This window comes from Bradysia coprophila, unplaced genomic scaffold, assembly GCF_014529535.1.
Source record: "Bradysia coprophila strain Holo2 unplaced genomic scaffold, BU_Bcop_v1 contig_732, whole genome shotgun sequence".
Lineage (NCBI taxonomy): Eukaryota > Metazoa > Arthropoda > Insecta > Diptera > Sciaridae > Bradysia > Bradysia coprophila.
Window position 1 is genome coordinate 3,241,069 of NW_023503972.1, and position 27,892 is coordinate 3,268,960.

Here is a 27,892-nt window from a genome sequence, read left to right on the forward strand (position 1 = left end):
TCATTCCTACACACATTGCTCGATTACATTTTTTATTTTTCGGTCAGCAAAGTACAAATGTTTGTATTAACCACAAAATAGTATCAGCCAACTTACGTGTTTTGATTTCCATTAATTCGCTCTCGTACATTCAGTTGTCGATCGCGTTCCATCAACGTAAGACCGTTCTACTGGTAACACTCTTCGCGTTCACCTGTTGAACACTTCGCGCATATATTGTTTATGTTTTTTGTCGGACGAAAATATTATGGTAGTTCAGTGCTCGATAAATAAGCTCTCATTGTGCAGCACGTAGAGTAACAACAAAATAAATAAACAGCCACAGCATAACAACAATAAGACAATAATAATACTTTTTCGTTGTTGCTGGAATTTATGAACCAGCGTTTAATAGTTGGATGGATTGAATTAAAGAAAGAAAAAGAATTTTTGTGGTTTACAAGTTGATTATACCTCGAAAAACCATCATTAATCGAACAAAAAAATTGCTAAAATGACAATGTTGTGAGATGATATACGTTAATGTATTGTCGAAGGAATTTTAGAAGAGTTAAAAAAGAACAGCAGCCGAATAACTAGTTTTCACAGGTCATTAGCAGCTTGGCTATTGAAGGCTTAATAATCTGTGTGATGTATTCCATACGACTTTGGTGACTTGACTATACATACGGTTACAACACGACCAATAAATGATGTGAACTTTATCGAATCCAATAATTTTCTAACAAGGTGAGCTAATAAAATTATTAAAAGTTAAATAAAACAGGTAAAATGATCGAACGAATTCTTGAATTCTTGTTTGATTATTATAATAACATAGAAGTGGTCGCAATCAATCACGTTCACTCACTTCAATAATATAAATTGTAACGTCCTTTCTAATTGACATCGACTCGGAGAATGTATAAATTATCGTGTTTGGTTGAAGATACAAAGTACGATAGATAGGGTTATTAATGGTGTTGGAATAGTATGGTTTGATTAATTCTTAGTCTTAGATTGATTTAAGGGCTAAGCAGCTTCGGAATATTATATCTCAATATTCGATAGTATCGCCAACTGTCTTGATATCATTTGACTGTGAAAATCACAGTCCTTCTAAAGTAATTCTCATACCACTAGCATCAGCTGGTCTCTTTTCTGCTGCACACTATTAAATAGTTAAATTTTCATTGTTAGGTCGATCTTAATTATTCGGATAGTACCAGTAATACATATATTTAAGGGGAACACTTTGATAAACACAGAATCAAGCAAACGTTGTTCCAATGTTGACCAGCTGGTTATGATAATGAAAATTATTTTTCGACCGTATGATTTACTGCCTGCCTGATTACTTAGCAATTATAGGCCTTAGCAATTATATAATCTCGAATGTCACTAACGAGAAGAGAGCTACGCTTTTCCTTAGGCAGAGACTATCCATAGACATTCAACGTGGAAATTCATCTTCTGTGCTCGGAACATTGCCGTCAACCCAAGCATTGGACGAGGTTTATTATCTTCTATCGAATGAGAATAAAAAAGCGATAGTTAATGTTTTCCCCTGATTGTCCTGAATCAGGCCCGTTTCCATGGTTCTGGATAAATAGAGTAATTTTTGTTAAGAATAGTAGCCACTCCATGGGTTTGTGTCATGTACATGTGGAAAATTTTCTCTCCTTTTTTCGTGAATTTTTATGTGATATTTAAGTTTCGCATATGGTCGGCAGTAAAACAGAATACATTGGATGGATGCTGCTAGTTCATTAATTCGGACACTCCCTCGAGTATGTTATCTTATGTAATGATTTACTCTCACAGCATCCAATACAGCCTGCTATTACATTATTGCGGATAAAAATTAAGAAATATTTCAGTTGTCGTATGAATCTTATTTATTCGAGTCGAGGCCGAGTTCAATAATCACACTAAAATGTAGCATTCCCTGAAAATCTTTGATGGATCCGGAAAATGTTACAACGAACTTATAAATCCTTTGTACATGTATCTACAATAGCTGCCACAGCTGTAGCACCGCATACAAAAAATGCAGCTGTCGCAGCAATTGTAGATTACCTGGAGCCAAAACAACCAAAACAACCAAAACAACCTCGGTGTAACAGTAAATTACGTACTGATTTTGAGATTTTTATTTTGATGGGTGTGGCGCCTGAAGCTCGAGCCGACGGCGAGCGATGCAACCACACAAGTCAAAATATCAGTCTTTAAACCAGTAGATTGTATATTTTACTCATTGAGACCTCTTTAACACCACTGTTATTGACGAAAAGCGATTTCTTGGTAGTGCAACGCGCAAAATAGAATTCCTGCACAGCATTTTCAATCAATCAAAAAACTAACAGGGACATAAATCGAGAGAAAACATAATCAACTCTGCAATTTTTTTGTTGTAACTGCGATTCACTGACTAGGAATTCGAAAAAAATAAATACAAACAAGAAGACGAGGTGAAGCAGCGGCACATAAATATATCTGGAACATAAGAATCTTGTATTTATTCAGGTTGCGAGTACATTCCTCATATTCAACGAGATCTGTGTGTAATTCTTGGAATTAAATTGAAATATTTTAACCATTCGAACCGTCTATTTCGTATGGCTACACATGATACACATGAGAACGAATTATATTAGTTGCCATTACAATAACATTTAACGAAATGAAAAGCAGACGTTTATCGATTTGACCAGACGAGTTAAATAAATAAAATAAAAAACTGGTGATTGATGATCCAGCACTTCACAAAGCCGACAACTAATTCTTTTTCGTTGAAATTAGAAACTTCCTTTTATAAAAAGTTGTAATTTGGTATCATTTATGAAAATTAGCAGTTTTAAAACGGAACGGCGAGACTTCCCATTTATTTTCGTAAATGTTTCTGCAATGTTTACTGATTTTCGATTGGGCTGTACTGATATGTAGTAGAGATGAGCACAGGTTAAATTCTCAGATTCTAGTTGCTCTTGCAAAGGTTTTCTAGATTTACTCGCTACAGTACATTTTCAAGAACAGAATACTTTAGTTGATCTAAAAGCGCAAAATTCTTGTTAGCAGGGACTATTTCCAGAAAACATCTTCTTACAGATGTCGTCATTTTCTAAAAATCGTTCCACGCTTTTCCGAAAATATTTCTGGGAAAACTTAGGAGAAATTTGGAAAACTGTAGGAACACGTTTTCTGAAAATAGGCCCTGTTTGATAGTCTAGCTATTTTCTGTGCAAGGAATATAAAACGACGACCATTGCACACGCAACATTGCACCAACGGTTTTTTTTATTGTACAGAAAGTTAACGTCACATAAAACTAATTCGCGATGTAGATGACTGCGTACGAACAAGGCTATTCAAGAAAAGTCAAATACTTTCAACACTTCTATTGCAACAAGTTGAATAATCGTCAAATTATTCTAAGTTATGAAAAAATAAATTCGTAAATTTGCTTTGCTTTGATGGGCTTCGTAATTTGGCATGTCAGATTCTGCCATAAAATGTTTTCATAAGGCAGTTAATGATAAACCACCAGTAGAAATGAATATTTAGCATCGACGTAAACTATTTAGCAATTCGAATTAAATTGGCAACATTAAAAAAAAACCTAACGGCGCTAGTGACTCTGCAGATATGACCAGTAAAAATACAGTAAAGTATAGTACTCACTTCGTTCGGGCTGCAACTCGCGAAATCTAATATATACTGTCCACAACAGATACATAAATAAATATTAAACTAATTAACACTCATGTCAAACAGTAGGACATACTATGTAGGCGATAGGCGATACATTAATAAGACGAAGTAGATCTGAAGATGATACGCTTTCCGTTTGTGAAAGTCTTATGAGGAAAGGAAATTATTTTCTTTGTGTTATGCTTCAACGTTCAAGAAATCATCAAACTCTATCAAAATGATGGAAAAGCATCGTAACAGCATCGGACTGTGAAACTGTTCGTTCATTGTATGACCCATCCTCAACTTACCTTCGTTTCATTGTTATTGTAAAAGTCTCCAAATTGTGTAACGTTTGCCTATTGACGAGTTCGGTTCATTTCTCTACGAAATTGAAATTTACATCACTTTTTGTTCGACATACAAAGAGCGACACGAATTTCACTACAATAATTTGTACATTTTGTGTCACACAATTCAATATTGAAGACGATAGTCCAGTTTTTTTTTATTGTTATCAGGTTCACATTTCTTTGAGCTTCAACAACAAAGACACCAATATTTTTTCGACGAGACTTTTTGTTGTTATGTCGGAAGTGATAATGTTATGTCGGAACAATGATTGAATACGATTGAGGGAATTGAGAAAATCGTTTGATCAAGTAATTTATTTTTATAGATATTTGATTAGAGCCACAGCAGATAAGAATCCCAATTTCTTAGGAATGTGTAAGTTAAATAAAAGATTAGTTTAGTGAAGAGTCTATCGACTATTTATAATTTTTTGTCTCTTCAACTTTAAGCATTTAAAAGTCTTGTCCCAGAACTAAAGCGAAACCACGCACTTTCTTGTGTATATTGACCTCGGTATCGCCTCGGATCAATATTATTCACATGAAAACTCTACTTTTCGACTTCTTACTACTATTTATGAAAATGACTCTTGCCAGAAAAGACTTCTTCTGAAGATACAGAGCTGAAGTGGCTACTTGAAGGCCTATTGGATGATATCTGAAGCTTCAGCCAAAATTAATTCGGTCCGAAATGCATGTAAAAAAGCTAGCGGCCTATCGAGCTCCGTTCGATCGCCCAACATGACCAATTAGTGCATGCAGAAGAGGAAAACTGCAACTGGAGTATGTGACTGCAGAAAGTAAGGTATTTTAGTCAACAAAAATTAGAAACGGTTGAGTATTATCTCAAAGCTAGCACTAATGCCTTCTGGACCTCTTTCAGTCCGCGAACACTTAGTTCAAATGAAGTGCTTCGAGTCGTATTTTATAGACAAAAGACAAAGAGGGATTCTTTTGAAAAACAGAATCTTGAAATCGGACGCATTTTCCATTGGACTTTTTTATTTTTGCCCAATAAGGTATTCTACCCCAGGAGCCAAAACCACTTTCAAAAAAAAAAAAAAAATTCGAAGCTTGTGTGGCTAGTGTGAGGTGATCAAAAATCGAAAACATGGACTTTTCTTACAAAAATTTCTCCAGTTACACGAGTCGTACAGGGTCGTATGGGGTGTTATTAGAAAGGTAATTGCATGTACTTTCGGGGGAAGTAGAGCTTACGGAACTTTGGTAGCATCTACGATGAATGATGTGAAGTTGAAATGTTTAAGTGCTTATATTGCATCGAAGATGCTACCAAACTTCCGTAAGCTCTACTTGTTCTGAAAGTACATGCAATTACTTTTCATATGACACACCACACGACCATGAACGTTTCGTGTATCTCGAGAAATTTCTGTATGAAAAGTGTGAGTTTTCAGTCTTTTTTCGGTTGAAAACTTTAACTGCACATATCTCAGTGTGAATGAATTTTAAACCCAAAACTATTTGCCCCGAAAGTACATGCAATTACCTTTCTAATGACATCCCACACGACCCTGTACGGCTCGTGTACTTGGAGAAATTTCTGTAAGAAAAGTCTATGTTTTCAGTTTTCGATCATCTCCCATCAGCCATATAAGCTTCGAAGAATTTTTTGAAAGTGGTTTTAGGTTCTAGGGACCAATACCAATCTAGGCACATATAAAAAAAGTCCAATGGAAAATGCGTCCGATTTCAAGTTTCTGTTTTTCAAAAGAATCCCTCAAAAAGAATATTTGAAAAAGATACTGAGTGACCAGGGCATTCGTGAAAATGTTTTAAGAAAATAGCTAAATTATTCGAAAATTCGCGACAATCCACGAAAATTTGCGACAATTATTAAAGATTTGCGACAATTAACGAGAACTGGCGATAATTCACGATAATTCGCAACAATTCACCGAACTTCACGTAAATCAAGATAATGTTTTTACGCCCTGGGGAGCTTCGTAAAAGTTAACAAATTTCTTCAAAATCTCCACTCGAACAATCGGTCAGTTTGGAAATCAATGCACTCGACTAAACATTCATGATTTTCTATCTTTTGAAATTGTGCTGTATGCGTACGTACACACCACTCATCATATTTTCTATTCATCACTACAAACAACAATGTGTTTCGATAATTTTAAATATGTTTTTTTCTTCTACCATTCATCGCAAATGACTGGTTAAATATTATTTAAAAACATTTTTATTTTTATGATATTCGTTTTGATGATCGATACACATGATGAATTACTAAAATAATAAATGGATTATAATAGCCATGTTAAACGAAATTTCTTTTTTTTTTCTTCTATTTACAAAATATGTTTGCCTTCAACACAATTCAATAAAAAAAATTAGATTTTTAATGCTCCAATTACTATGCCATTTATAACGAAAAATATATATTTATAAAAAAGCCAACTTTGGAAGCAATTTTTTCTTGTTATAAATTAACGAAACGATAAGAAATTCGTTCGTTAGAGAATGCAGGTATGAACATTGTTGATGGTGGTATGTCTTAATAATACCAGATCATAATATGGAATGCATATCTCTGGTCGGTCAGTGTACATTTCCAAACAGAAACTTATAAACAGGTCCGCACCGAACAGGCCTGATAACAATTTTTTATAGTACAAAAAAAACTCTGGCTCTGCGGTCGAATAGGCTGAGTGACCACTAAATTAAATATTTTTTGAATAGTGGGCGCAAAAATTAATATTTTTGCGTAGTGCATTGCTTAATCGGGCCTGAATACTCAACTTTCTTAAACAATTTCGTATGTGCGGTGTGATTAACCTTATTTTTCAGAAGTGCGTTATTTACCTTATTTTCTTCCTTCAATATGCCATGAGAAAATTGCGTTTCGCCAACGAATGGTCGAATGACAATATGACATATCTAGTGAGAATAGTACAGAACTTTCTCTCTCGTGGGGAGAAAATAGAACTTTTCTCACGTAAACTGTCACTTTGAGTATGAAATTTCTTACTTTTTTACTAAGGTCAACAGAACGGAGGCTTCCGACATTTCAGCTAAGGTGAACAAATAACTATTCTCTTGCATTGTGAAGACAACTTCTGTTATGAATAGATGAGTGAACCTTTCACAAACGGCTAACTAATCTTTCATCGACTGTACAGTGAATAGCTCTGACAAATATGTTTTTATGTGGCCAGATGTTTGCTTATTAAACTAATGAAGTAAAAGATTTGGTATCAATCTCTACTTCAACCCTTCTCCCTTCTATTTCAAAAGAAGTAACAGAGTTGGTACCAGTGTGGATACGATATGATCTTTTTCTATCATAGAACCAATTGGCAACCAATCCAGCCCTGACTTCAATATAGTAAGTTGAATTCAAAACAAAGGACATTCTTACATGTTCTTTCCGTCACATGAAATTATTCACGGTAAAGGTTTGAGAAATTAACTGATTTTAAAATGGAAACACGAAGATAGATGAAGTGAAGAACTCTGTCAACCGAAATAATGTATGGCTAGTTGTGAAGGTAAACAGCATCAAACCATTTCAAAGGTCAAAATCTTTTAACATTTTTGTACACAACAGTTCGATTTCCATCGTTCACCGTCCATTCGATTCTGGCTCATCAATCTTTCGTTAACGATTCTGTTGAATGTTTCTCTTATCTGTTTTCAACTGGACGATTGTAATAAATTGTGATCGTGTTGATGGTTAGAGTGTTTTCGATGAAATTCGCAAAAGTTTCTCATCATCGTTAACCAGATTAACCTTTCATTGATCGGACATTGACTTCGACAATATTCCAGTTTCTAATCAAAATTACAAAAGAGCAATCTATTGGCGTGCGCATTCTCGACGAAAGCTCTTAATTTCTTATGTCACTCACGGCCTAATACCTCTGAGATAGATGTACTTTCATTGTATATCCAGTATTTTATATGTTTGCTCATAACGGCATATCATACCATACCACTAACAATGTTTACAAATCGAATAATTTCTCAATAATAATCGCGCAAATATTAAAAGCAATCAAATCGCATAAAATCGTGTACCTTTTTTATAGCAAGTCTCATAACATATTCTGAATTTTATTAGTGAAAGTGTTGCTTTCTTACGGATTTAATACAATAATATATTCGCTGTTTATGAGCGTCGATGCCTAGTTATGCTTTTAGGTTTTAGTAAAATATGAAAAATCAAAAATTAAAACGAAGATATTACACAAACGGTTGAAGAAGAAATTGCACATTTTCTGCACAAATTCTCCCATTTATCATTTTTTAAACGACTGAATATTTTTAAGAGGAATAGGTACGACTTTTCAGATTTTAGTCAGGACCCTCAACAATAAACCTTACAGTGCCCTACAAAAATGAACCCTGGGCAACGAGGCCCACAAAAATACTATTCAATTTTTAACCAGATTTTTCCGATCTATTCCACTTTTTCTTTAATTTTCTACTTTTTCTACGCCTTGTATTGTGCCGGGGAAGTTGCCATATGCATCAAATCCGGACCTGGTTTTAATTGCACTGATTTCCCTTCGTATTAACTTTTTAACGATATGTCGATAACCAACAAAAGCAAATAAATGTTTCGATTAATTTTTGAAAGTACTCTGCAAATACAACCAGTGCTCAAAATACATGAACATTGTGAATTACATGACTACGGCTCGTTGTGGGTACCGAAACTTCGAACTATTTTTCCTAACTCATGCTAAGGGGCTTTTTTTAGCGAATGAGATGTTTCCAGGACGAGCCGGAGGCGAATTTCGAATCAAAATAGTTTGTGCCACCGAGAATTGAAATACGACTCTTTTCAGCACTCATTTTAGTGTTGTAAAGTGACTTATTTCAGCACCCGTTTGATGTGATATTACAACACTCAAAGCAGTGTTGATATGGAATTTGTATGAGTTGTTACTGCATTCGTTTCAGAAAATGCAAAGCAATGTGATCGATCAAATTTGAAGAGTGATTGTTTACAATGAAAATTATGATTTTTTGTTCTCTTGTCTATTTCAATTCTCGGTTGGCACAAAGCATGATGTGATGTGTTACACGTATTGTAATAAGATTTTTTCAGCACAAGACCCAATTTTTTTTTAACTTGGGTCTAGTGCTGAAAAAATCAACATTACAATACTTGTAACACAACATACTATTATGTAACAAGAATCGTATGAAGGTATTTTTCCTAACTAGTGTTGAAATATCGCGACTTCGTCCGTCGTGTACTTCCAACGTCGTTTAGGAAAGACGTTGTTCCTAACTTTTGTAAAATTTTTTTTAATCGCAATCGAAAAAAAAAATCACTTTACCGCACTAGTTCGAAAAAGACGTACATATCCAGAGTACAGTAAAAATTATAAAATGAAAAACGAAAGGCTTCTCAAACCTATCGTTTCAAAAATCAACCTGTTCGCGGACCATACTAAAATCTTATATTTTAATACAAACAATAAATTTATTTATTTATTCATTTTAGCAATATTGCTGCGGGGTATGTACGAACGTATATAATACCGTACCATATACCATTACTTTGCATAAAATTAAGCAAAACATTGTATTTTAACCAGAAATAAATAAACTTTTGTATACGTACCACACAAAAATATTTTAAAATTGAAGTCGTACTCTTACATAATGCATCTCCCCATTTAAATTTAATCTTTTTAGCACAGAAATTATTATCATTGTAATGATCTAATGAACGCCTCAATTCAATTTCTGTTTAGATGACTGACGACTTGTAATTGAAATTATGAGACTGTTCAAAGGGAAAGCAACTCATAATCAGCATGTGTCCGTGTCACATGCAGCGAAAAATGGTGCGATAATAACGGCACACGAATATAACGATGAAGACGATAACGAATTAATTAATGGAAATTCAAATGTTGATGCAAATAACCGTAACACATCATCGGAAACAGGCACCATAGAGGCTGACCGATCGAACGAGAAAGTGGCAAAAAATGAGGATAGGAGTCAGCAAAAGAAGAAAATTGGCGGTGGAGAACATCCGATGGATAAAAATGGTGAGTGGAAATGATAGAGGGCAATTTGAGCGGTAGGTGGGTCGTACAGTAGATGTTTGTTTGATTGCATTCTTTTAATCAATGGGAGAACTTGGGAAAAGTTGCAGCTTAGGAAGCTATCGCGCAAATGTGAGAACATACGTTGAAAACCGTTGCAGTTTAAAATCTTTTACTACATTTGTTGACATGCGGCTTTCGACTTAGTGCTCTTCTCATATTTTTGTCACCGAAAGGTGTACGTCGATTATGGACAGTCCCTTAACCCCATCTCATGTCTAACGTTGTCTAACCTTTAAAGTTGTCTTTAGCCGCCAATATTTTTCTGCTAGCCGACGACGTCGATGCTTTATAAATAATTGTTGGAAAAGTTAAAAAGAATCGCAACAATTCTTTTACCGAGACTCTCAGCCTGAGATTACCAAGAATTGTGTGGGGTAAATTCTTTGTAACCTGAGTCTATATTTAGCAAACATTGTCTTACCAAACCTGAACGAAAAATTGTGCGTCTGAGATAACCGTAGCAAAGTTAAATTTATTCATTTGTTGTTCCCAAAACATTTCCCACATTACGAATTTATCAGAGTTATTAAATATGGCAATCTTAGCAACGATTTACAAGAGCATTCACGTTACCACTCGCCATAAAATCAATTAATTTACAATTCATTCTCTAAATGAAGCTACCGTTCCCTCGGATTATTTTATGTCGTTCAAAATCAATTGATCGCATTTTTGTGTGTGACGACGTGTGGGAATTGAATATGATTATCTGCTCGCGTAATCGACACTTTTGTTATTCCGTGGTAATGTATACCTAAAAACTGTTATAGTTGATCTTTCAAATAAAATTTGCATGACACGGCGACAACGAGCGCAGAAAAAAAAACGAATTGGCTTAACCTTGATTTTGTCTTGTTAGAAGTCAATAAATTTATCGATTCATTTTTGTCCATCGGAGAAAAATTGTCGTGTTCGTTTACTATATTTGAATTTGTGTAAAAACTGAAACCGGAATGCATAATCCAATGTGGAACGCCTAAGTCGGCTTTACATCCATTTTATTTGCTACAAATATTATACGTTCTGGGTGGGTGGTGGATATGTGAAGCATTTTAGTGATAAATCAAAGGGCCACAGTTAGCTCAAACTGTTGACTCACTTTTGTTGTTATTGCTTTTTCGACTTTTTCGGTAACACTTTTGTAGGCATATCTTATGTCTTGTTTTGTTCATTAAAAAAACCTTAATTTTTGTTAAATCATAATTATGGCGCAAAACAAAAAACTCGATGACTGTACTGGTTTGCGGAATTAAGTTTTTGTTTCGTTTGGATTTTTTAATTACAAACAAAAAAGGAAAATTTTTCATTAAAATCGAATCAAGTGATCGAGACGAACTAAAAAAAGAATTATAAACGAGCGACGTAGGGAGACCCCGCACGATAAATGTATACATTATGGCTTGGTACGAATACCTTTTAATTGCAAACATTTTTCCACAAAAGTCTTGAAGAACCTACACAATGGTGCTTCTGAAAAACTGTGCACCTACACCTTGCATCCAATTGTGCTCTATGGATCGCTTATTTACTGTAATTTACCGTGAATTCAGTATGATGTTAAAGTACTCACCAAGTATTTTAGTTAATGGTCATCTGGTATGTTCGTATAGGGAGAGTTTAAAAAGTTTAGGGACCCATCCTTGCCATATTGGGCGATTTTTATATATAGATTGGACCGAATCGGAAATTAGTGTATATCTCGACAGAAGGGCGGTTATGTGAGCAATTCTGTCCTTATCCATATATTTCCCTGGAATTTTAAAAAATATTTCAGAGGTCGGGAGCAGTGGATTCTTTCAAAACTATGAATACACGGGTTAGAGGGAAACAGCACGGGATGTTTGAACTCTAACAAACGTGTTTGCACGTTTGTATGAATCCCTAGATATTTGTAACTTTGAGTGATTCTTTTGAAAGCGTGAAAGCGTTTTGAAACCGAAATCAGACACATGTTTCAGCGGACTTTTTGATAAGTGCCTTGAAAGGTATTGGTCCCTAGGAGCCAAAACTATAAAAAAAAATCCTCGATGCTAGTAGGAGACAATCAAAAACCGAAAAAATGCACTTGTTTGTGGAGTTCTGGTGTTGTTGGAAAGTAAATGCGAGTACTTTCGGGACAGATATGATCTCATTGTGTTTTAAATTCACCTACACAGACATTCGGCAAAATTGTAACGGTTCCTCTGTAACCTAAAAGCAACAGAAACACCGAAAAATAGTTTTCCCTGGCTGCTACTAGCCTCAGCTTCCCAACGACACCAAATGGATAAACATGCATGGGTAGTGACACGATGAATGAACCTCTTCTGATTTTCCACATCGCCTAGTATCGGATGACATAAGAGACTTGCATAGCATGATCAGTTATTAAATGACATTTTAATGCAATAAGAACAGATTAATCCTGTTGCTGGTTGATGTTGTAAATGATCTGCAAGCGCATCTGTTATATCTATGATGTTTTAAGTTCAGTTGACTCTTACTTCTTAATATTCCAGTTCGAGAACAGATTCGAAAGAAACAGTTTGGTATGAGTAATCAGATGGTCATTTCTGGTGAACATGGAGTAATCACTCCCTAGACCGAATAGAATCCTATTACAATATTGTCTGCGATAACTTCCACTGTTAATCATGATAAGGTGCCTAACTGAGTATTAAATCGTATACGATTCTCTTCAGTGTAGAGGAAGAGAGTGACCATGCTAGCTCCATGGTCCTATTTCACAATGTTTCCAACTGCCAAACTGACCTAATATACCCACTGTTTCTCGTACGGGCTTGAAAATGTATAAATGGATGGTTAAAGTAGACGTATACATTACACATTCACTTCACCGTTATTGAATATGGTATAAGTTATAGCGCAAGTGACCTTCCATAATATGGACATGTTATGTCTTAAGTCTGATATACACTAACCATCATGCATGCCTACGTAACAACAGCAACATCTTCAAATTAAAAAAATCTTTGTACGACTGAAAGTACCGTCACTTTGCACAAGATCTCACATTTCGGATTGATTAATGAATGCAATGTTGCAACCAGAAATCTTTCCGATTAATTGCGGAGATTTTGACTTTCGAAAATTAAGACTCTTCAACTAACGTTACCCTTCAAAATATGAATTTGGACTTAATCTTAGTTCTTACCTCTCAATAGCAACATTTTTAAACTTCAACCGTTCAACCCGATTTAACTTATCACCCTACCCTTTCCATTCCAGTGTTTACATGGGGACGTCGCATGAGTAAGAAGCTGGAACAACTACAACGAACAAATAGCCAAAAAGCGAAACCGAAAATCAAAAACAAATCGTCGCACACCATCGAAAACAACCGCCCCGTATCTGTGTTCAACGATGAGCCCAACACACAACCGAAAACAATTAAAACCTTTTTCCATCGCATCGGTTCCACTGGCATGCTGTACCATCGTTCGCACAAATCGAACAAACCAATCGATCCGAGTCCGCTGTATCGAAGTAGTTCAACCAGTCAGCTCAATTCGTACGTTAAATGCGAAGATCCATCCGATGGACTGAATTTGAAAAAGAAATCCTCGTTCGATGCACAAATTAAGTCGTCCAGCTGTGATGATATCGCTCAGGTTGGTGATGGCAATCAAAAACGAGGATTTCCCTATGCGTTTCTACGATCCAAACTGTCCGTTCTGCCGGAGGAAAATGGTGGATCTGTACTGAAACCGAAACAACTGTCCAACGAATTGCAGGACAGGTCAACAACTACATTTAACAGGAATGAAAGATTGAATGAGTCCAGTCAAAGAATGACTTATGCAGCACCATACCAAAGAGTCAATAGTTGCCTAAGTTCTAACGAATCTGGCTATGATAGCGACAGTCGATGTACCGAAGAAAATGTTAAGCTCGACGTTCCCGAAATAAGTTTCGTGAATCAGCATCCGTTCAGGTTTCACTCGGATAAGAGACACTCTATGTCGTTCCGTGACAGCGACCTGATGGAGGAAAACTTCGATTATGGTACGATTCAACGGAAATTCAAACAAATTCAGTTGACAATGAGACGTAGTGATGACCGAGTCGGAATAACGTTGAAACTGCAAGTTTACAAATGGGGTAATGTACATTCCGAAAAGGAGAGGCGATATCTTATAGGTGAAATGGCTCCTGAAGGTCTGGCATACAGGTAACTACAGCAGGAAAAGTTATTTGAAAGAAATCTAAAATTTTAAAACCTTTACAGTGACGGTCGCCTGCGTGTCGATGACGAAATCGTCAACGTAAATGGGCATCATTTGCGTGGAAGTCTATCCCTTGATGCTGCTCATAAAGTTCTGCAAACGTTTATCAATGGCAGCATAGAACTAGTTGTAGCGTATGATTGCCAGTCCTCAAAACCACTAGCACAATCTTCCTATCACAACCTAGACAAAACGAATGGTTTCAACAGTCGTGGTGATGTGGAAAATACGTACGATGATAACTGGGATCGAGTCGCTTCCGAGATCCCAACAGGACTCGAAAACGGAATCGTACTACAAAGGTTTAAGAAGATGAGGCACGATGGTCAATTATTGTCTAGACGAAGTTCACTGAATAAATCTTTGTCGCTTACACCGCTCCAACATTCCACCGAATACAAGCCGGTGTATGCCAATCGTGTAACAAATGCAATCAACGACGATTCGAAAAAGAAATCGGACCGAAATACGATTCACATCGAGAGCTTCAGTGATGATGCGCCTGGTAACAATGATTTCAATTCCAAAGAAATTAGTGATAGAGTTCTGAACGATTCAATGTACGCTCTTTACCGACCGTCTAATTGTACAATCGACGGGATGGGAATTTTCCCGAAATGCCAGGCCAAACGAAACGAGCCGTATGCAACTTCCACATTTGATAATCAAATTGTCGGTGAAGTGAAAGACAATGCATCAAGCGACACCAATACTGCTGGCGACGGTATGGACAATTTTTTCTTCTACTTTCGTGGTAAAATAACTGCAGTTGTTGCATTTAAACTTTCAGATGTCAACAAGGGCATTGAATTAACGGTGCAATACACAAAAGGATACGGCATGAAGTCCCTTGGCTTTAGTATTGTGGGTGGTAGGGACTCGCCGAAAGGTCAAATGGGAATTTATGTGAAAACTATATTTCCGAGTGGTCAAGCTGCTGATGAAGGAACGCTAATGGCAGGTGAGTTGTGTGCATTGTGCAACCCATTCATGTTTCCGGAATTTGTTAAAAAAAAAAGTTTTTGAAAAAATTTAAGATTTTGTTCGAGTTAGGAGGGAGAGATGATCTTCCATTTTTTACGTTCCCAAGGGAATGGGTTTGAGAATTTGATTAATTGTGAACGATGGGGTAGAGTCAAAATTATGAGTTTAATATGAAGATCATGAATGAGCTCTTTTCGTTCTAACTTTCACTTTGAAAACATTAGCAGTAAGCAAGTAATTTTGCTGTTAAGTTCATTGAACTAACTGTGTCACATTGTTCATTTTCTCCAAGGCGATCAAATTCTTGCCGTCAACGGAACATTGGTTCAAGAGATGAGTCACAGCGAGGCGATATCGTTGTTTAAGAATATACGCGAAGGAGCAGTGATTTTGAATGTCGCGAGGAGAAGGTAAAACAATATGTTACTTAAGAGCAGGCTGATTATTCAAAAAAAAATTCTTTGCTTTTACAGAATCCAAACGACCAGATCCACTTAGAGATACCTTTTCGGTTATGCTCGATGTAAACCAAATTGCGAACATTTAGATAAATAAATTTGGAAATTTTGATTGTTTTCGCTTTCGTTTTTAATTTAAACAAAAATTTTTGTCTTAAAGAGAGCCCTGATGGACCTGCTATAATTCTACAAAATATCATTATCGTCACTGTCACCATCCTCCTCACTCTCGAATTCCGAACACTTTTCCAAATCCGAGCATCCATTTTTCTTACGCATCAAATCACCCCACAACACAGTTTTCTTACAACTAGGACATGTCCCTTGGATTGGAACATACTGGCCCGGCTCCAAAAATAATTTCGCCAAACATATCAGATGCCCAACAAAACAGCAGCCCGGCGAAATGCAGCGTACAACATTGTCCGGTCTACAATAGTCGTAACATATTTTACAGAGGGTGGTCATTGCCGTGGCATCGTTGGCAAGTTGATCGGTCGCGCTCAGTTTTGGAATCTTTTTTATTTTAACCCGACCGTGACAAATTGGCATATGTACTGGCGGTGATCTACCAATCTGAATGCGTAAACAATTTTCGTCCGTTTTCGAAAAAAATTGAAAAAGAAAAATTAAATCAACTCACCGGAAATGTCCGTGCATAATCATCCGATAACCATCTAATCGTGAGTGGCAGACGATTCCACGGTCCTATCCGAAGCATTACAGCAAGTACACGAAAATTATAGTCGAAATGGCTCTCGCGCGGTTTTCGCCTTTGAATATCGGGGACCACTTTCAGCCGTCTTGATTCATTTGGCTGCTGCCAGGCCCATTCAAACTGGAAGTGGATGTACACGATCATTCTATGATGCTGGTTTTTCTAATGAGCACAAAGCGTAAACTATACCCGAAGAGCTGATATGTTATTAGGGAATCCATGAATTGTCATTACCATTTCCCTGGAAATTAACAGAATTGAAGTTGAAAGCCTGATGTGTCTGCTATAGTTTGTGTGAATTACTGTTGGATGGTTTCGTAGAAAATACTGTCGGAAATTTTCCTCATACCGTTTTCTAATTAAGAAAATATTTCCTAACCGCCGTGAGGCAAAAATTGACATTTCCCGCAACTCCAACAGCTACATATAACTTTCATCATTTATTGGAAAATTCGAACATCGTTTTTCAGAACAACGGAAGCTTCAATTGAAAAATTAATTTTCGTATGAGCGGTGTTATTTACCTTATTTTCTCCCATCAATGATCAAGATGCTATTTGTTGACGATTGGTCGAATGACATTTCCAGCCAGAAAAGAGCACCACTTTCCCTCCCGTGGGGAGAAAATAGAACTTTTCTCACTTCAACTGTCACTTTGTCTATGTTTTTAAAAATGTTATGGCGAATTGATGTTTTTTGTTTTGTGTAGAAAAACAATAAATCACACCTTGAAAATATGGGAAACGCTGTGTTCACCTCTCTGAAAAATGTGAAATTCCACCTCAATCAAAAATGCGGCCCTCGCTTCTCTGGCCACAAACATAGTCTTGTTGGAATTTTTTGTTTTATCCCTCGGTAAACCAATAATTTTTTTCAAATATCAACTGTTTCACCAGATACAAGCGATGCAAAAGCACTTCTTCATGTTTCAGCGCTAAAACACGAAAAAAATTGGTTTCTTTGACTTCCTCAGCTCCATCTTTTACTCATTTCTTAAGTCACATTGCGTTACTGTAACACACAGCTGATTGTGACACTTGTGACAGCAACCTTGAGCTAGTTTATACCCAAAATATAATATCAAACAACAAAAACTTTTCCTGTTTAGGTTAACATTTAGACGAAGATTGTTTAAATTTTCGTCTTTTTTGTTTGTTTCAATTAAATTTATGTGAAACGGTATTAGTGTTAGACTAGTGAATATTAACAGCTGCAGTAGATAGTATTATTACAGTTAATTTGTAGGTAAGTTGATACATTGTTCAAGGAAGCATTCCGACTCGTATCACTAAAAGTTCCTTTCAAATAATTTCTAGGATTTAAGACAAAAATGAATTACAAAGCAGCTACTGCAATTTTAATGGTGTTCGTCGGATGCTGTACGAATGTTGTGTTTATGGAATTTCTTGTAAAGTGAGTGCCAAGTGGACAAAATCGACTATCATAAGTGTTCGGAACCTACGACGCGACATACCTATGTTCGTTGATAATCATAATGACTTTCAATTTTTTTTTTCGTATCAAACTACATGGTATAGCGAACGCTTGTCTTTGCTACTGTGACGTGTTATTACACCTTGTCTGATTTTATTGTTAGGTCATTAAAGTTTTGCTGTCGATAATGTGAAATTAGATTAAAATATTCGATGTGTGAGACTGTATAAAGCCTAAAAACAGTTCAATAAATAGTAGAATAGGGTACCCTTTTCTGGGCCAGACTGGATACTAATACTAAAAAGCGATGAATGATGAAAAGGCTCTTATCTCATACTAAAAATCAAAAAGAGCATCGACCATCGCCCATAGGATCAATTCGGGCCTCGTACCCGTTACACTAGTAATTTTGGTGGTAATCTTTAGTTTCTATACTGATCATCTGGCCTTTAACCAGAAATGAGTTATGTTATGCGCTGACCGTCACAAAAAGACATTTCCCAAATAAAAATAAAAATTTGGTTCATGCATACCTCTCCTTAACCTCATATCCCATTTTTGAGGTTCTAAGTGCAGACGTAACTTCTAGTAATTACTGTGTCAACTTCATCTTTTGTAATTAATATTTTCCTCAAATAAAATGGTGCCGAATTCGTGTTACTTAGAAAGTTTTTTGCTCATTATAAAAACCAAAATTAAATTGTTAGAGATTTCGTTTAAGCCATTTTTCCATGCACACTTTTTGTACATGACACGAATACATTGACTCGTGTAACAGGCGACACGTAACAGAGTCTGTTAAACAGACGGTACCGGTACTGTATATGTTTCAATGTAATAATAGATGGATTGTATTTGTGGGCTGAAGAACGGTTAAAAAGTGAAAAAAATCTAAGTAATTTTGGTTGGGTGCAAGGACTCCAACGCATGAAAATCGTTTGGGTCGAATTATACGAAATTTCTTTCCCAATTCTAATTTTTCTTTGAAGAAAATGGAAGAGTCAGAGAACTTTGAAATAACTTTTGACTTCAGGTCAGACCATATCTGTCATAGGTGGTAAGGTATTCCTCCTAAATAGAAGTTAAATATATTTAAGAGAACGGGTGAGTCGAGAAGCGGCGGGAATAATTTTTCTGGAATCTCGAAAGTGATACGAAGGGTAGAGTGGTAGATAAAGAAAAAAATGTGAATGGTGGGAGGTAGTAGAAACCAGGAAGAATATGGTGTTACAGCTTTTGCCGTTCATAAATGACGTCATGATCGCAACGTGTGGGATTTACAAGAAAAAGTGACGTTTCTAACAAATTTGGGTGAATTTTAGCCCTAATTTCCGTAAAATAGTGTCAACCGCCACTATTGCACGACACAGTAAACTCGATGTTCCACAACCTACATCCAATGTATTAATGAAATCCCTTTTCAAACTTCTTTCCGCAGAGCCGACCCCGGCTGTGGCAACCTAATAACATTCTTGCAGTTTCTATTCATCGCACTCGAGGGCTTCCTATTCACCGCCAAATGTGGAACTGCAAAGCCGAAAATTGCGTTCAAAAACTACACCACCTTGGTGGCGATGTTCTTTCTAGTGAGCGTTTGCAACAACTATGCGTTCGACTTTAATATTCCGATGCCGTTGCACATGATATTCCGAGCGGTATGGTCCATTCATTTTTTTGTGGAACGTGGAGTTGAAAATTTGTTTTTTTTTTTCTTCAAATTTTGCAGGGTTCACTCATTGCCAACATGATAATGGGAATATTGATTTTGAAGAAGAAATACGAATTTTCGAAATATTTGTCGGTGGTGATGATAACGGCGGGAATTGTGACGTGCACAATAGTCTCTGGTACAGAAGTGGTAAGTGTGACCTGATAATATTCAGGTTGTGATTCTTTGACTGATTTTCGTAACATTTTCTATCATAGAAAAGTACGGCGAATCCAGATCTAGTAAAAGATGGTGACGAGCCCAGTCAGTTTTCCGTATTATTTTGGTGGGTCTTAGGTAAGCAGTCACTCACAATTCCCATATATTAAGACACCTATCCCTCACAGAAAATCGTTTTCAATTTCTCAAAATTTCGTATCTAATCACTTGCAGGTATCACATTACTCACAGTCGCACTCTTCGTTTCGGCACGAATGGGAATTTATCAGGAAGTTCTCTACAAGAAACACGGAAAACATCCCCAAGAAGCTCTCTACTATACGGTTTGATTTGCATGTAATCAAAGTTCATCCTGCGATTCCAACAAAAAATATTTCCATTTCAGCATCTTCTTCCTCTACCCGGATTCCTGTTACTGTATCAAAATATCTGGCAACACTTGCTCATCAGCTCGGCTAGCGAACCAATGGCTTTGCCATTGATTGGATTTTCATTACCCAGCCAATGGGTGTGGACCATTGGCAATGTGATCACGCAGTACATGTGCATTAGTTCCGTTTATGTGCTAACAACGGAATGTTCATCGTTAGTGGTCACACTGGTGGTGACGCTACGGAAATTCGTTTCGTTGCTATTTTCCATCGTTTATTTCAGCAATCCGTTTACGATCTACCATTGGATCGGAACGATTTTAGTGTTCGTCGGCACTATTATATTTACGGAGGTGATACCAAGCATTCAGAGATCGTTAGCAAAGAAAGACACGAAACAAAAACTAATCGCCGGAAAGAAGGTCGACTAAATTATGTCTCCTTACTTTTCGTTTGTTAGCAATGGGACGCAGAACCTTTTTTAATTTTATTTCTCTGTACATAGCTCCGCTGTCAGCATTACCGAATTGTATATTAAAACATTTTCTTCGCCAAATTAATTCTTTTTCATGGGAAATTCCGACATCATTTATAAAGTCATTCAAACAGTCAATCAGGTAAGAACTTCCACTCCATGATTTAATCTTAATCAAAGAAGAGGTTCCAGACAAGTAAATAGGTCGGTCCAGCAAATAACTATATCATTGGTATCGTCAGGCAATGGTCATGAGCAATTTTTTCCATCCACCAATAATTACATTGTGTTGAACAGTGGTTCAGGAGCCGACCGACCATGAGAAACTTAAAAAAAAGTTGTGATGGAAACCTAACCCCTACAATGCCCCGTAGGCTGATCAAGAGATAAATTGGTCTTCACTGAAAGATTTCATATCGAAAAATGCTGAATGCTCGTGGAACCAGACCTCTCAATTTATCGCTTCTGAGTTGACAAAGTCAGGTAACGCTTAGAAAATTCCAAGTTGTCTGAACCTGATCTTGACTTGATCCTGAAAGGAACCTGAGAACGTGAAACCTTCAATTCAAGTGAACATGAAATTGAACAGGTCGCAGGTCAGCCTTAACCAACATGAACTTAAACAGGTCACACGCCATCCTCATTATTTTGAAATGAAATACAGTGTTTACCACAGGTAACAAGACACCGATTCAATTGATTTTCCAATGTTTCATCACTACCTGACCTACACTACTGACCTGACTTCTTAAAGGTGGGATTACAAGAATTAAAAATCAAATTCACGCCACAGTTGATTCAACAATCTGTAGCCTTGGATTCTTGTAGATGCAATAGGACTAGAAGAAATAGATGTTCATATTTCAACGAAAATTACGTTTGTTTCCACCTCCGACTTCACTACACCCAGCGACCGATGTATTTCAATCGTAATGTCTCATAGACCAGCCAGACAAGTGGTGAAGCACAAATTGTGCTGCACAATACATTTGTTTCCATAACAACATCACAACAAGACCATACTCTTCAAACACTTACCATGGTCCACGATCGCTTGTCTTCTTTGCTCCGCCGAATTTGCGACCTTTGTTGTGTTGATTGATTCGTCGGTTAGGATTTACGGTGTAGCCAATGTAAGTCCGGTTTCGATACTTTGGAATTTCACTTTTACTACACAACATGTACACACCATGAAAACCTTGAACGGTTTCCATTGCGAAAATGAGGAAAGCTCTAATGAGAGGGGACTATAGCATTACTCACAGACTAAACAATCCATCACTAACGACTAGAATTGATGTCCCCCCCGATACAAATGCGCGAACCGGGTACATAACACTATTTGTTTACATTATGCAGTCATTAATAAGTACGCAGCCATCATTGCCGTCATTTTTACAGCAGTGAGGTTATGTGTGTTTTATGTCAAAGATTCACTCAACACAAAAAAATCCGCACGCAGTTTTTGTTGACTAAACAGAATCGAGTCTGAAAAATATGGTTAAAGTGGACGACAGTAAATTGCAATCAATTGGCAACGTGCTAAACGATCCCAATCGACCGCTAAAAGAACGATTTCGTGCCCTTTTCACGTTGAAAAATATTGGCGGACATCAATCCATCAAATCGATAGCGGAATGTTTCCGGGATGAATCAGCTCTGTTGAAACATGAACTGGCCTACTGTCTGGGTCAAATGCAGGATGTTGCCGCAATACCGTGTCTGATAGCCGTATTGGAAGATGTTAACCAGGAGCCGATGGTACGACATGAAGCTGGTATGTAAATGAATTTGCTCCTTAAATGATCTGTCGCTTTTAGTATTGTCATTGTCAGGATTTTGTTCCTGTGACACGTCTAGCTGTCAAACAAAGAACAGAGAATTTTTTGCGTTCTTAGGAATCCTTGAAAGCTACGAATGTCTGTAAGCCTTGAATCCTTGCAAGCCCTGAATCCTTATAAACCCCAAATCCTTATAAGCCCTGAGTCCTTACATGCCACTAATCTTTGCAAGTGACGAATCCTTGAAGGCCATAAGCCTTTGCTTACAAGCCACCAGACCTTGTAAATTTGAACATCTTCTGAGAGTGACTCCTTGTAACTGCTCTGCAATCTTCCAATAACTTACTGACATTTCCACAACAGTTGCACGGAACTTTAGCCTCCAAAGCAATTGTACGACGATTCACTGTTGTCTAAAGATCTCTCTTATTGTCCATATTACTAACCCAAAACAATTCCCTTTTAGCTGAAGCATTAGGAGCGATTGGAAACATTGAAGTCAAAGAAATTTTGGAACGATTTGCAAAAGACCCGGTTGTCGAGGTGGCGGAAACATGTGAAATCGCATTGGACCGAATCAATTGGCTGGCCAATAATAACGATCGTGTCGTAGACAATAACCCATATGCATCCGTTGATCCATCGCCACCATCGAGTACGAACAATATTTCCGAACTGAAGGCAACATTATTGAACGAAGATGCCAAGCTGTTCGATCGCTACCGAGCCATGTTCAGTTTGCGCAATTTGCGTACGAACGAAAGTGTTTTGGCGTTGAGCGAAGGACTGCGATGTGGCAGTGCTTTGTTTCGGCATGAGGTGGCGTTCGTTTTGGGCCAGTTGCAGGAAGAGTGTAGCATTCCGTTTTTGGCCGCAAGTTTACGAGACATCAACGAAAACGAAATGGTTCGACATGAATGTGCTGAGGCCTTGGGTGCTATCGCTAGCGAGGAATGCGTCCAGATACTGAACGAGTATTTGAACGACGACAAGCGTGTTGTGAAGGAGAGTTGTGTTGTTGCTCTAGATATGTGTGAATACGAAAACAGTCCAGAATTTCAATACGCCAATGCACTGCAATGATTGTACCGACAAAAGCAAATCGTCCACCGTTTGTTATAAGAAATTTCCGATTTTTATTCAATAAATTTCAGTCAAAAAAAGACTTTGGTCCAACCCTGCATTTCCATTGAAATTCGTTCAAGTGACCTTTTGACTGCCGCCGATGCCATTGGTGCCATTTTGATTGGAGCTTGTCGTTTCCCGTTCCATCTGAATGACCCCATTGTGAATGGAGAACAATTTCGTTCGTCGCCGTGTGTAGTGTTGCCACAGTAATATCGCTTGATCATCGATGAATTTACAGCACTGTGAATTGACTATCTCGCGCCGGAAGTGTTCGTACTGCAGCAAATCCAAGAAATACAAACACATCGGATATTTTAGATAACGGGCGTATTCCGGCTCCTTCCAGTACAGTAAATATTTCAAATAGTTGATGAAGGCCGAGTCTTTGAAGAAGCCGCGCTGAGCGATGACTGAAAGGGAGAAGAGAAACGTTAGAAACGGTAAGTCGTGGGAGTAGTAGATTAGTAGTGCCAGCAAGTACTTTGAATCATTATTACGTTTCGACCTTTAGACCTCCAAGGGTATGAAAGAAATTTGGGAAAATTCATGAAGATTCGGGAAAGCTTCAAAACCAAACGGAGCACCAATCCCAGGATTGCTTTATCCTCTTAATTTCGATAACTCTCGGTATCAACCATTGTCCATCACCATTCAGGTAATGTCTCAATTCAGCTTGGAAGAATTTCTTTTTCCCGAAAATCGGGCGTGTCGCCCTATAAAACATTTTGTAACTACGGAGGAAGTATTGATGCTTCCATGTTCACGCACTCCGTTCAGTATTATCTTCTCTGTCTCTTTCTCTCTCTCTGAAGCCTGATTTGGATTAATAGAAAAGCAGCTGCCGTAAGACCCATGGGTGCACCTTCCATTACTCAAACAATGTCTTACTAATAAGGTCGGATGTTGCTGGCATTAAAGCAGCGTAAAAAGTGTGTAGAAGTTTGTGGTCGAATACTTACAGTGAAGGTAATTCGGATTTGCCAGACACTGCACAAACTCCAATTCGACTTGGAATCGTAATCGTTGCTGTTCCTCATTTTCGGCTGGTACTGAAAAATTGCATTTTGAATTTAATTATGTGCAACGGTTCAGCCAGTAACTTCTGAGAGACGTAAAAGCTGTCCGAAAATCAGCCGCTGTTCTAGCAGTGTGGAAACTGAAAATTTTGTGACCCGGACGCTTTTTGATAAATAGCAATTTTAAGGAACGAAAGTCTAAACAATTTAGCGTGTTCAGTGCGGTTGTTACGACCGCTCATAAGTGGTTTGTGCCTGGTTTCTTGCCTTGAACGGTGTGTCACTGTAGTACCGAAATGATATACTTTCCCGTACAAGTGTTTCTGAATTCAAATTCATTACGATTCAAGTGCTGACACGGAGTGTTCTTATCGGCACTAGTTCCCAAAAAAATGAGAAACTCTTTTTTGAAACCGAATTCAATTACAATACAGTCAAAGACAGTCAATTTTCATCATAAATTTGCTTCAGCTGTTTTTCAGCTGATCCACACATACAATCAAAACTGGTTTTCCTTGTTCATACGGTTGAAGCTGCTACACGCACGCGCATGATAGTGGTAAAACCGAAAAAGACGTATAAACGGTTGTGATTGTTTATATGGATCAGCTGAAAAACAGCTGAAGCTAATTTATGCTGAAAATTGACTGCCTTTGACTGTAGCAAATTTAAACCTTTTTATATTGATGAGTGTGAAATTTGTTGTTTCAAGACGAAGCCGAGGCAAAGGCTTTAATCCAACTAGTCAAAATAACAATTTCCAGATAGGTTACTTTACATGCTTGCCCGTCGAAAATCGTTCTTAAGATATACAATCCAGGATTACAAAAATCAGATAAAAACTTAAAGGTCACATTTCTCCAAGAAACAACAAAATTCACACGAAAATTAAAATTTTCGAATTTTCATTCCTAATACTCGTCCTTGCTTGAAAGCTATTAGTTTGACTAGTTTGACCATATCAACCCTTTGTCTTCCTTTGTCTTCACATTCGTCGAAACAACGACTTAGTCTACAATTACATAACTCGAGGATAACAATGAAAAGCCACGTCATCGTGTACACATTTCTTCGCCTCGGATCAACAAAACTCACTCGACAATTGGCATTTCCCCCCGATTATTATTTCAGCTGTGTGTAGCAGACTACCACCGAAACTTAATTTCGGCTAGTCACAGTCTCGGCATTTTTTCAACAGCCCTCACGTCTCATATGTCTGAAAAAGTTCTGATTTTTTCGTTTATCAAAATGTGTGTCGATTAGTTGTTTTGTGATAAGAAGTGAGCAAATGATACGAATAAAAAGAAAAAGGAAAAATGATGAAAATAACAAAAACAAGAAAAAAATAAAAATGCAAAATTCTTTACTTACTTTTACCTTTCCCATACACTTTACTAGCCATTGTATTGTGTGTTTGTATAATAATAATTTAAGGAAAAGGTTCAATTTAACTGTAGAGTCGGTAGTTTAGTGTCTGAATTTATGTGTAATGTGGGTGGTGCGTATTCATAAGATTTATAGATAATGTTGAAGGGAAACAAAATAAAAATGTTCGAAGTGGAGAGTTGTTGTGAACTAGAAAATTGTATGTACAAAAAATTTAATCAGTTAATCGGGACAAAAATACAAAATTAAAGAAAATTAAACTAAAAGTGGAAAAACTCTGTAAACCAATTTTTGTAAATTAAAATTGAAAGAAACAAAACAAAAATTTTTTTTGGGGTGTGATAAGAGTAAAAGAAGCGCTTCTAAAGAGTCGATCTAAAAATAAGGTTAAAGTAATAAAAAAAAAACGTCTGATAACCATCAACCAATTATTTCGATTACTCACAACAGAATGTATTCATAATATCTACGAAAAACTCGGAAAAGATTCTACGTTTTGGTTGAAATCTAATTTATAATTTTATTTTTTGTTGCTGAACTGATGTTACAGTCATTTTATATTTTTGTTGTCAATCGAACTGTCAAATCACAATTAAACACAACATCGCACGCACACATGTACAATGCAAGAAAGAACTCAACCAATAATTTATAGAATCGGTAAGTCAAAGTCCAGCACACGATCAGACTATAATCCTAGACAATCTCACACCTACCAATATATAAATGTCAAGTTATCATAAACAGATCAAGTTTCAAAGTTATTCGAGACGTTAAAAATCATCCACAAAGAAGAAAACCTGAAAATATGTGCAGGCGCGTTTGAAAATAAACCCAAAGGATTAATTGGTTTTCATACTTTTTATGTAAAATAATGAGCATTAAAGACTTGCGTCGTATCAGAAAAATTATAATTTAATCTGAATTTTAACATTTTTGTTGTTCCGAACATTACTCAAAATTAAACGGTTGGACTTGGACTTGGACTTGATCTATAGATAGAGTATAGAGTGTTATGATGAAAGAGAAAGAGATATTTTGACAAGTACCTCAAGGCAAGTTATAATAAACTGGTCTTAGGTCCTCTCGCTCTCAACGTAACATGTTGAAAGTTAAGTAAATACTTAGACAAGTACCCCAAGGCAAGTTATAATAACTAGTCTTCGGTTTTCTCGCTCTGATCATAACACATTAGAGCACAATGAAAATTTGTATAAAAAATGTGTATAGGTAGATGGTGTAGATGATTGAGTTTTATACTCGAGATGTGTCATGGTGGCGCTGGCATTGTTTGAGCATGCCTGATTTACCATATATTCTTGTGGTTTCATTTGATCGACAGCGTCCCCATGCCACTTCTCGAGTACAACTCTATGGTATGGATGAATGGGATGGATCGTCTTTCATATTGTCGTTATGCGAGTGTGTGAGAAGTTATTCGAACTTTGAAATAAACAAAAGTTTTGAGGGAAGGTTACACAAAGTTTGAAAGGTTCCGAAAGAACTGGTTGAGACACCCACCAAGGTATCTTAAACTGTTTTTTACAGAACCTTGGTTAAGACAGAAAACTGTGTAGAAATACATTTTTTTTTTTTAAATTAAGTTGAAATCATAGAGTATAACTCTATGGTTGAAATCGTCAGACTTTCACAAACCTAGTTGGCATTTGCGTCATAACCTGTTCTTTCAGAACCTTAACAGTGTTAAGTTAACATAGCTCGCGGTAACAATGTCGGTGGCTCTAACTTCAATACGAAATGTCAACTGAACTGAAATTGTACTAAAAAAAGTATTTCTCCTATCAGTAACTTAAACTTCATTTCATACAAAATGTCAACTTAACTGAAATTACGCTACAATTTTGTCTGAAAATAACAGCAAAGTGGATTTTTTTGTCCCA

General features: G+C 36.8%; 5 protein-coding genes across 7 annotated transcripts; 3 read left to right on the top strand and 2 right to left on the bottom strand.

Moving 5' to 3' along the window:
- LOC119084080 lies at nucleotides 1-15,911 on the top strand. Its single transcript, XM_037193915.1, has 7 exons — nucleotides 1-729; nucleotides 9,764-10,066; nucleotides 13,355-14,297; nucleotides 14,355-15,076; nucleotides 15,143-15,313; nucleotides 15,629-15,746; nucleotides 15,810-15,911. Exons 2-7 carry the CDS (start codon nucleotides 9,790-9,792, stop codon nucleotides 15,832-15,834), a joined length of 2,256 nt encoding a protein of 751 aa, XP_037049810.1. The 5' UTR covers nucleotides 1-729; nucleotides 9,764-9,789; the 3' UTR covers nucleotides 15,835-15,911.
- On the bottom strand, nucleotides 15,901-24,694 carry LOC119084084 (structure-specific endonuclease subunit SLX1 homolog). Of its 2 annotated transcripts, XM_037193921.1 has the most exons (5): nucleotides 24,690-24,694; nucleotides 21,719-21,911; nucleotides 16,702-16,753; nucleotides 16,438-16,632; nucleotides 15,901-16,370 (listed from the first exon to the last, which is right to left on the bottom strand). In XM_037193921.1, exons 2-5 carry the CDS (start codon nucleotides 21,892-21,894, stop codon nucleotides 15,981-15,983), a joined length of 813 nt encoding a protein of 270 aa, XP_037049816.1. In that variant the 5' UTR covers nucleotides 21,895-21,911; nucleotides 24,690-24,694; the 3' UTR covers nucleotides 15,901-15,980. The 2 variants fall into 2 exon arrangements, with proteins under 2 accessions (XP_037049816.1, XP_037049815.1); XM_037193920.1 differs by lacking the exon at nucleotides 24,690-24,694 and having other exon boundaries at nucleotides 21,719-22,027.
- On the top strand, nucleotides 17,563-20,761 carry LOC119084082 (UDP-xylose and UDP-N-acetylglucosamine transporter). Its single transcript, XM_037193918.1, has 7 exons — nucleotides 17,563-17,756; nucleotides 17,826-17,925; nucleotides 19,385-19,601; nucleotides 19,673-19,804; nucleotides 19,873-19,951; nucleotides 20,048-20,157; nucleotides 20,220-20,761. The coding sequence occupies exons 2-7, from the start codon at nucleotides 17,843-17,845 to the stop codon at nucleotides 20,634-20,636; spliced, it is 1,038 nt and encodes a 345-aa protein (XP_037049813.1). The 5' UTR covers nucleotides 17,563-17,756; nucleotides 17,826-17,842; the 3' UTR covers nucleotides 20,637-20,761.
- On the top strand, nucleotides 22,088-23,624 carry LOC119084083 (deoxyhypusine hydroxylase). The gene is made up of 2 exons (XM_037193919.1): nucleotides 22,088-22,457; nucleotides 22,928-23,624. The coding sequence occupies exons 1-2, from the start codon at nucleotides 22,178-22,180 to the stop codon at nucleotides 23,542-23,544; spliced, it is 897 nt and encodes a 298-aa protein (XP_037049814.1). The 5' UTR covers nucleotides 22,088-22,177; the 3' UTR covers nucleotides 23,545-23,624.
- Nucleotides 23,574-26,583, bottom strand: LOC119084085 (mediator of RNA polymerase II transcription subunit 31). 2 transcript variants are annotated; one of them, XM_037193922.1, is made up of 4 exons: nucleotides 26,437-26,583; nucleotides 25,977-26,180; nucleotides 24,549-24,638; nucleotides 23,574-23,999 (listed from the first exon to the last, which is right to left on the bottom strand). In XM_037193922.1, exons 2-4 carry the CDS (start codon nucleotides 26,005-26,007, stop codon nucleotides 23,662-23,664), a joined length of 459 nt encoding a protein of 152 aa, XP_037049817.1. In that variant the 5' UTR covers nucleotides 26,008-26,180; nucleotides 26,437-26,583; the 3' UTR covers nucleotides 23,574-23,661. The 2 variants fall into 2 exon arrangements, with proteins under 2 accessions (XP_037049817.1, XP_037049818.1); XM_037193923.1 differs by lacking the exon at nucleotides 25,977-26,180 and having other exon boundaries at nucleotides 26,437-26,581.
- Nucleotides 26,584-27,892: the final 1,309 nt, after the last annotated feature.